This window comes from Alligator sinensis, unplaced genomic scaffold (genome assembly GCF_000455745.1).
Source record: "Alligator sinensis unplaced genomic scaffold, ASM45574v1 scaffold783_1, whole genome shotgun sequence".
NCBI classification, from domain to species: Eukaryota; Metazoa; Chordata; order Crocodylia; family Alligatoridae; genus Alligator; species Alligator sinensis.
In genome coordinates, this window is record NW_005842197.1 from 776,787 (window position 1) to 785,970 (window position 9,184).

At 62.9% G+C, this 9,184-nt stretch overlaps 1 protein-coding gene across 9 annotated transcripts in view; it reads right to left on the bottom strand.

The window, feature by feature from the left end:
* Window positions 1-9,178, bottom strand: part of DNAJB5 (DnaJ heat shock protein family (Hsp40) member B5) — an 18,665-nt gene extending 9,487 nt beyond the window's left edge. The window contains exons 1-3 of one of the 9 annotated variants that reach the window (XM_006026542.3): window positions 9,002-9,140; window positions 4,087-4,164; window positions 3,195-3,439 (exon numbers count right to left, since the gene is read on the bottom strand). In XM_006026542.3, the coding sequence (XP_006026604.1) occupies window positions 3,195-3,405 (211 nt within the window). In that variant the 5' untranslated portion in view covers window positions 3,406-3,439; window positions 4,087-4,164; window positions 9,002-9,140. The other 8 variants (XM_014521268.2, XM_025207495.1, XM_025207492.1 and 5 more) reach the window with 8 other exon arrangements.
* Between the last annotated feature and the right edge of the window lie 6 nt (window positions 9,179-9,184).

Sequence of the window (9,184 nt, forward strand, 5' to 3'; positions counted from 1 at the left end):
GCCACTCCACGAGGCAACGGGGTCCAGACAACAGTGTTTGCACCAGGAGAAAGGGCCACGGGTTTCTGGCTGGGAGCGTGGGGGGAATCTGCTTTAGAGATGCACGCCAGACTCCTGAGCCTACCTGCCACAGCCATCGCCATCGCACAGAGCAGCTCAGCCCGTTAGTTGGCTAAATGCCGCAACAGGGCACCGATTAGGGAGCCCGGTGACCACGTGGACTAGGCAGTTGCTTGCACTTTCAGACTCAATTAGCCCCACAAATTACAGATATGCGCAGTCCCTAATGCCACCCTGACTATATTGCAGATGTCAGCAATACATTACTTCTTTCCAGCCTGTTTCAGCTGTGATCTAACGGGTGCCCCAAGCGCGCGGACGGCCGTGGCTCGGCAGAGGCGCGTCGAGAGAGTTAGGGAAAGCTCTCAACTCCCCGAGCAACTGCTTACTCAGGACTTTCTCGCCGGGATGGCGTGGCGGTCAGCACCCACATGCTGGCCACCCGCACAAAGGCAGAGGCACGGGGGAGGGAGAACGGCCCCGGGCCCCAGCGCTGTGCAAACAGAGTCAGGGTTCAGGACTGCGAGGGACAGGTCTGCGCTGGGAGGTCAGTCGAAGGCATGCGAGGAAGAGGACGTAAAATCCCCAACTCCCAGCAAAGTCCCGACGTGGGGGAGAACCCGCTCTCCTGGCTCGTACTTTGCGAGGCTGGAAAATGTCACAGAAACTGGGTATTTCTCTCTTCCAGTAACTACCTGACTTCCTTAAAGCAAAGGCTTCTCAAGGGTCCACTCTCCCCCAAGACCTCCTCGCCTCCTCGACTGCACCCTGCATTCAGATCTTGCCTGTAATACAAGGGATCCCCAAAGCAACCTGCGGCACATGCAGGGCTGCAGGCAACCGCCTTCCCGGGCTCTGTTCCTGTAGCCATGTGCTTGACAAGCCTATCGCTGACCGAGGGGGTCAAGACAGGCTTAAAGCAGGATGGGCTTTGGGACGCTTTCCAGCTCCCCAGACACAAGAGAGCGCTGGCTCAGGAGAGCCGACATGTTCCCAGCCCTACACCAGGTAACAGCCGGAGGTGCTCGCAGGACAGACCCGATGGCTGCTCTTTTCGGTTGCATCTTGATGGATGCTTGGTGTGGATGCTAAGCCTGGCATCTCAGTTGCCTCTCTCTGCCCAAGAGCAGGGCCCATGGGGGCAGATTTAGCCTCAAGGAGCAGAGAATTTGCCCCTGAAGCTTTCAGACAAGTGCCAGGGCCAAGCATGACCCAAGAGCTGCAGCAACATGCGAGCACCAGCCCACCGTAGGGCATGCCAGGCTCAGACAAGCGGGCACTGCGCATGCCCAGTGCCAACCACTGCAGCTTGGGGGTCATGAATGTCCTGCCCCCTCCTTGGGGCACAGCTCCTAACCCACAACAGCTACCAGCCATGGATGACCATGTCCTACTTCGGCCCAAGCCGTGGCACATTACTGGAGAGATGCACGTATTAAACCTCCCCGTGATGGCCCCAAGCTAGTACCAACTGCTCTCAGCAACCCTGGACAACAAGGGGCTCAAACGCCAGGATGAAGCCACATCCGGCTCTGCCAGGCCCTTGCGTGGCACCTTGCAGTCCTTGTGCCCCAAGGGCACCTCTGCTAGGGCCATGCCGCTACTGCTGGCAGCGAAGTCCCCAGGTGCCTTCTGTCCCTTGTGGCCAAGCAGCAGTCCTGGGCTCCTTTCCCACCTGTGCCAGTTCAAACCCCTGCGGGACAGCACCTGAACCCCTCGGAGGGGCACCGGTGGAGAAGGATGGGCTGGGAGAGGCTCTGAATGGCAAAGGCACAGGCTGCCCGGTCTCGCACAAATGCTCCAGCGGGCACTGGTTGCATTCTCCCCGACTCTGCCTTCGAATCCACCCTCACGACTGCCAACCACGCTCAAAGGCTTTGTCTGGATGGGAGCTGCCTTTCAACTCATCCACTGCACTAGTGACGCAATTCACGGGCTCAGCCACGCGTGTGTGCAACGTGCAGAGGGCGTGGGCACAGACCACCTCAAACTTCAGCTGCCCTGGACGACGGGTGTAGCTCCATCAGCACCCACGTCCCCAGCTGTGGATGCCTTGTACGGGAATGCTTTCCCTGCCACTCTGTCTCAAAGAGGCTATCAACTTTTCTGGCAAGTTTCTGCTGTGTTTAGCCCTCCAGGGAGAAGATGCAGCTCCAACCAAGAGCAGCAAGGATCCCCATACGATGTGGAGCAGGGAGTCTGCAGGAAGCACGGAGAGCTTCCCGCCCGCCCCGGAGGGCACCGAGGTATTGGTGACCCCTGCACATTCGCGGCAATGCCCCGGAGGGGCCGGTGCACCTGCTGAGGGGTATGCATCCCACTAGCCACGCTGGCTGTTCGTACCAGGCCTGCGGCTTTTTCAAGTGCTAAACTCTTTTGCTGATAAACGCAAATGCTATTCCCTGCTCTCTTGCTCTGCAGCAAATCGGGTTGCGAAATCTTCCGCGTTCGACTAATAAGGCCGTGTGCGGTGGAACGTCTCCTTGGCCCCTGCCAACCGGGAGACAACAGCCGGGACTTGGTTTCAAAACAAGAACCTATTACTTTAATTGGGAAAGGCTTCTGGACATGTAGGTCAGGACGTACCAGAGCAGAGACCAGCGGGGACTGGAATATAAACAGCACCGCTGAACAAGCAGGGGGAAGGGAGGGCGGGCGGGCAGGCCGGCTGGCCGGCCACCAGAGCCCTCGTGTTAACGATGGCCACGAGCAAGGCCCGACCGGGCTTCCTGCCGCTGGTCTCAGGGGGCGAGCGGCGGCACCGGGGCGAACCGAGCCACACCGGTCACGGCACCCCTACCGCTGCGCCCAGGAGATGGGGGCACGTGCCCACACGTGGCTTGGACCCTCCGTGGGGCAGCCACCAGAGAACCAGATCTAGCCACCGCAGTTGACAAGCAGGGCAGGAAGACGACGCTCGCTCTTCCCAGCTCTGGACTAGTAACCTGGTTTCGGAGGCAGGGATGAATCACGGGGATAATTCCGGACACGCCGCCCACGCCCCGGGAGAAGTGCTGCTTGCTGCAGCAGAACGGCGCTTCCCTGCTTGCCACAGGGAGAGCCACCGAAGTGGGACACCGCGCGATCCCCGCACCGGGTTCAGTGCCGTAGCCGCCCGCCCCTCGGCCCCTTACCTTCCTCCCCATACTGATCGTAGACGGCCCGCTTCTTGGGGTCGCTCAGCACGTCGTAAGCCTCCGCGATCTCCTTGAACTTCTCCTCCGCGTTGGGGTCCTTGTTCTTGTCGGGGTGGTACTTCAGGGCCATTTTGCGATAGGCTTTCTTGATCTCGTCCTCGTTGGCCCCGGACTGGATGCCCAGGATCTTGTAATAGTCCTTCCCCATGACGGCGTTGCTGCCCGCAGCCGAGTACTTATTCCTGAAAGCAGACAGACAGGGCTCTGTAATGCACGCGCCGGGCACCAGACGCTGCACCCCGTCACCCCGCCGCCAGCCATGCTCAGCGCCCCCCCTGCTCACTCCCCCAAGAACCGCTTTTGCCCCGAGGGACCGACCTGAGACCCCGCTGCACGCCCGCGCGCCTGGAGCCGAGAGCAGGGCGCCAGGAGGCAACGCGCCTCCGTGCTGCTCCCAGCCCTGCGAGATGCTCCTCCTTTCTGGGCTCCCTCCCCGGCAGCAGCAAGCGGGCAGTGTCCCTCACCCTCTTTGGGGCAGCGCCTCGAGACGTACAGGTGAGAAGTGCCAGGCAAGCGAAGGGCATTGTTAGGAGGATGCCGAACGACCACGCGGAGCTGTGGCCGAGGACCGCTCTCCCCCACCCACGAGAGGCGGGAGGGGAATCTCCACCCCAGCCCCACGCGGGGAGAAACAGCAGCAGCAGGTCAGCCTATAGGCACACACGAGCTCGTTAGCAGTGCCCTGCAGCGCGGGCAGACCCCCCGGCCGTGCGCGTGTGACGTTAAGGGTCAAGCCACATCACTCTTAGACCACCTCGGGCCGGACGTCTCGGCCTCGCGCCAGCGGAGGCTGGAAAGGCAGCAGGGGCGTGAGCGCCGTGCCGTTCACCTTAGGAGAACTTCAAGCGCTTTGTTCCCGGGAGCGATTGATGTTCAGCTGCGGTAAGTGCTTCTCGCCGCGTAAGAGCTGTAATTTGTGTTGGAAGAAGACAAAGGGATGAAGCCGTTAGACAGAAACATCTTGTGATGGTGGGAGGCTATTTTTAAAAGCGCCTCGAGCCTGGCGTCGATGGCGTTAGAGAATCTCTGGCTCAGAGGGAACGCCGCCAGGAGCTGGGAAGACCGGGTGGCCCGAGGCGACGGCTAACTCTCGCGCCCGCACACGGGGCAATAAATTGCCGCCGAGAGAACAGCCTCGCCGGACTCGCTCCACCCGTGACGCAGGCAGGCCAAGAGCCGGGGACATGGCCGTGCCTATACTAAAGCATCGGAAAGCCGCGGGCACGTGATGCCAGGGATGGGGAAAGAGGCAACAGCAGCGCTCCCCAAGCACTGCTACCGAGGACCAAGAAGGACCGGTCCTGGGGGAGCAGCTGGGGCAGCCCTTGCTGCCCTCCCAGACCCAGCACAGAAGCGATCCACCGTGCAGGCTCAGGCCTCCCTTCCCAATGCCCAGAATGGTGCTCCTCCCATCCCAAACTGCCCCGATCCTTCCTCCATCCTGGCTGGCAATCCCACCACCTTGCGGGCCTGGCACTGCTCGGTCCCTCTCGGCCAGCACGGAGGTGGGGGCCGGACGTGCCCGGAGCCCCTAGCACAGCACCTCCAAACCCCGTCCGTTCCCCCTGCCAAGCTCCTGCATGCAGGCCCCCCATAACCGCTGTTCTCAGTGCAACTCGCTTGACTTCACTCCTATCCAGAGCGTCTCGGGGCAAACCCCAGCCTCACCCACCGCCACGCTGCTCCGACCATGCCCAGACCCTCGCTTCTCCATCGGTCCCGAGCTCCCTGGTGCCACCCGCCAAGTGACACGGAGAACCACTCTCTGCGTGTGCCTCTGTGCCAGCGCCCGCTGCCCGCCTCCTTTGCAGACCCCACCCGGAAGGCCTGTGACCCCCCGGCTCTCCTCTCCAAGGGGTGTGAACAAAGCAGCGAGCAAGGCCGTGTGGGAGGATGCTTGCTAATCTGCCCCCGTTGCATCCCATCCTCTCTAGGTTGTTGCACGCTTGGAGAGGAAGTGTTTGGAGCAGAGGTGACGTCTCTAGAGCCTCGAGAACACCCCGGTATATATAAAATTAGGGCGTTTTTCTTCCTGTCACTCAAGCGCAGTGACAAAGAGCGACAGCAGCCACCGGTTCGGGTCAGGTAGAGGCTTTCTCCAGCACGAGGCTGGTCCGGCAGCTCCCTCGTTCACGGCAGCGTTGTGCGACGGTCTGGGAGACGCTCATGGCTCCTTCAGAGACCTGCCCACTAGGCATCAGCTGGCTCCCAACGGCTTTGGAGGGCGTCACTGTCTGCCCATCCATCCCAGCGCTGCCACCATACGCTGCGACCCAGCCTGTGTCGGGCTGGACAACTGCTCCCTCCACGTTGGACACAGGCAGCAGACACGGCTAGGCAGTGGTTCTTCCAGTGGTGGCTGGCGTAAGCGCGTGGCAGCGAGGATCGAGGGGAGAGGCGGAAATGGCTCATCGTTTGCAGCTGGTCTCGCTCCTCCCTTGAAAGCAGCATCCTCGCGTGCCCGAGGGGGCGGGGAGGATGCTTGCACAGAAGCCGTGATTTCCCCCTGGGCGGTGGAGTTGGCAGCAGGGAGTGATCCAGCGAGCGGCACATCCAGCCGGCACCATGGGAGACCCCTTGCCAGGGCGGTGCATCCTTCTGGCATCCTCGGGTGCCTTCCAACGCCCATGGATGCACATACAACCCGGGTCTCTCCCCATCCAGGGGGACCAGAACGCCATCGACAGTTAAGTCGAACTTTTGGACCCGGCTCCGGGAAAGCGATGCCCCCTGGCCTCGGGGATCCAGCTGTCTGCTCCATGCTCCCAGCTGATGCAAGGTCTGGGCTCTGCTTCCTGCGTCGCCAGTGGTGCAACATCCTACTCCGCGGCCTTGAGCAACACCACCGCACCCCTCTCAGCTGGCCAAAATGCTGCTGCAAGGCTCGCTTCCTTTGCGCTCACTCCCTTCTCCCCAGAACCATTTGCCTTCGCTCTCCACGGCCCGTTCTCCCCATCCCCACCGCCTTACCCGCTGGCGTGACGTCGACTCCCACTCCCAGACTCCCTTTGCGCTCTCCCCTCCGCCGCCCAGCCTCCCCTTGTTTCCTCGTGTGCCCCAGGGCTCAGCATCTCAGTACAAGCTATTCAGAGCAGGGTCCATCTCTGCATTCATACAGCGCCGGGCGCAGCGGGTCCTGGTCTAGGAGCGGAGCGCCGCAGCCCCCATAAAGAACAGGCTAGTGGGCTCCCACCCCCGTGTCCTGGCAGTGCCTTTCCCAAATGCTTCGGAAGAAGATGCAATTCCTGCCCCACAAGCAAAAGCCACGTGGTGCGGAAGGCAAATTTCTTCCTGACCCCTGACGTCTGCTCCATCAGTGCCCTGAAGCGTGAAAGCCCCGGGTCTTATCCAGGCGGGTGTTACTTATCCGGGCTGCTTGTTTCCGACCCCCTTGTATGGCGCTCTCCCCTCCGGGGCCTGACCCCTGCCCAGGGCAGACGCCCCCGCCCGACAAGCGTTGCACACTCGGACCAAACTGCAAACTGCACAGAGCTCCTTTCTACCCGCCCGCAGCAAAAGCTGCCAGACGTCCTTGGACAAGCGAGTCCCTGGCCAACATGTTCTCCTGTCAGCTGTGCGAACATAACGCCCGCCGTGTTTGCTGGAGGTCCCAGAGCCAGGCACGTCCAGGAAGAAAGCCAGCTACTGGGCTTCTCCTCCTAAGGGATGGGACTTACAGCTCGGGAGCCTGGCGCACGCACCGCCGCTGCCTTCCAGTCACCTTGCGGCTGCTTTCCTGGGCTCAGGCGCAGACAGGAGGAGGAGGAAAACGTGCAGCAGCCTGGGAACCTTTTGTCTGGCTACTGCCCATGCTCAGGCAGGTTCCTCTCTCTCTCCCTCTCCCTCTCCAGCACAGCATCGGAGAGCCAGCGGCTGCAGAGACTCCCCCATCCCCATCCCCATCCCTGTCCCCTCCCGGAGGGAGCCCGGAGCCGATGATGAGCGTTACGGGACCCGGGAGGTCAGCCGGTGGGCTCGGCGCGCCTCCGACGCAGCGCTCATGTGAGCCTTGGTAAAACACGACTCCGTCCCCGGAGAGCTGCCTCCCACCTCCCCGGGACCAGCTGCGCGTGCCGTGCCTCCGCCGTCACGTTCCCGTCTCGCTCCATCTGGAGCAGCCGGGCGGTCCCCCGAGCCGACCCCGTCACAAATCCATCACCGCCACCATCGCCCCCCTCCGGGAAAGATCAGGCACCTTCACGCCGGAGACCTCAAAAACAATAAAGAGACCGTTACTAATCTCCCCTTAAAAACCTCTGTTCCAGCCTCCAGCGTGACATCAGGCTGCATCAGCTCTGGCTCGGTGAGCCAGCAGGATAGCAATCCTCTGATCTAATCCCTCGCCGATACGGTCAGGGAAGGGGGCCGCCCGGCACGGCCGGGTAAGATTTTCCATCCCGCGCTCCCCGCGCTCAGGTCGTCACGCGACGGGAGCCTGTGTCAGGGGACCGCTCACGGCGACCCCGAGCGGACGCGGGGCAGGGGGGAGGCGAAGCCACTTACCGAAACTTCATGAACGCATTCAGAGTCCAGGCCGTCATTTTTAAAGGCTCCAGCTTTATTTTAAACATCAATGCTGGCAACGAGCTGCTTCACCCCTGCAGAGCTGAGGGCTACCCAAACAGACCCCTGCCTGGCCTGGCCGGCGGGACGGGACCGGACGGGACGCAGAGAGGAGCTCGCTCGCTTGCTCGCGGCGCGGGCCAGCAGCGCCGAGGGGCTCGGCTCAACACCTGCGAGCGGAGCGGCGCGTCGAGGGAGAACGAGGCATTTCCCATCCGCGGGAACCACCGTGCCGAACTCTGCTCCGAGGACAGGCAGCGCGGCTCAGATCGCAGCCGGTGTCCTGGGTAGACGCGCTCTCCTTTGTGCGCGCTCCGGCAATCCCCTCCCCGGGCCCGCACGGGGGAAGAAACCATTCAAAGAAGAAGTCACTTGACAAGCGGCAATTTTCCTCTAATTGGTTTCTCGCCGTTTCCTCGGACTGAGCGACGCAAGCGCCGGCCCCGTAACTCCGGAGGCCAGCCTCCGAGCGCGGCGGGACCCCGCGTCCCAACGACCCGCCCTCGGGAGACCGCGACGGCTCCCTGCCCGACCGGTAGGACGGGGACCTGGCGGTCCCCGGGCTGCATCAGAAACGAATGGCTTGACGTCTCCGCCGTGTCAGCGCCGCTTTCCCCGCAGACAAATCAGAGACGGGCAAAGCGGGGACGCGGCGAAGTCGGAGAAAAGTCACGTTCGCTGCTCGAGACCCGGTTGTCCTCCCCGGGAAGACTCAAGGTTAAACGTGTCTGCGCTGTTCTCGCAGCCCTGCCTCCCCTCCCCTCCCCTCCCCGGCAGCCGGCTCCCAAACGCTTTGCTGTCTTGGTGCAGCCGCTTTCACCGATACCCCGAAGGCTCCCGTCACCCCGGCGTCGGGGCGGCTCCGGGATGCCAGCACGGTCCCCTGCGGGCACACGGGCGAGCTCTCCCCGGCACGCCCGGCTGCCTGCCCCGGATAACGGGAATCATCCTCCCAGCCCGCGCTCCCTGGCTCGTCCCGTGGCTCCCGCAAGCAAACGAAGCCCCCCCCTTTGCAGACTCCCGGCTGGGACGGGAAAGAACCCCGTCCCTGCAAACGAGCCCCGAGAGCCGGGCTGAGAGACGGAGGGAGCCCGGGGCCCGGAAACCCGGGAGCGAGGCGGGCGTGGGGAGCGAGGAAGGGCAGAAAAGTTTGTTTGCCGGGGAAGGGAGGGCAGCGGTACCTCTCCGCGCGGCTCCAGAAGAGCAGGATCGCTGGCATGTCCGCCCCGCACGGCGCTCCCCAGGCACCGCAGCCCGCACCAAGTTTGGTAAGGCAGGAGGCAGCGCGGGGCAGCAGAGCCCGTGCCCGCCCGTGCTGGCTGCCAGCCTGCGCTCACCAGCCAGAAATGTCATGACTACACGGC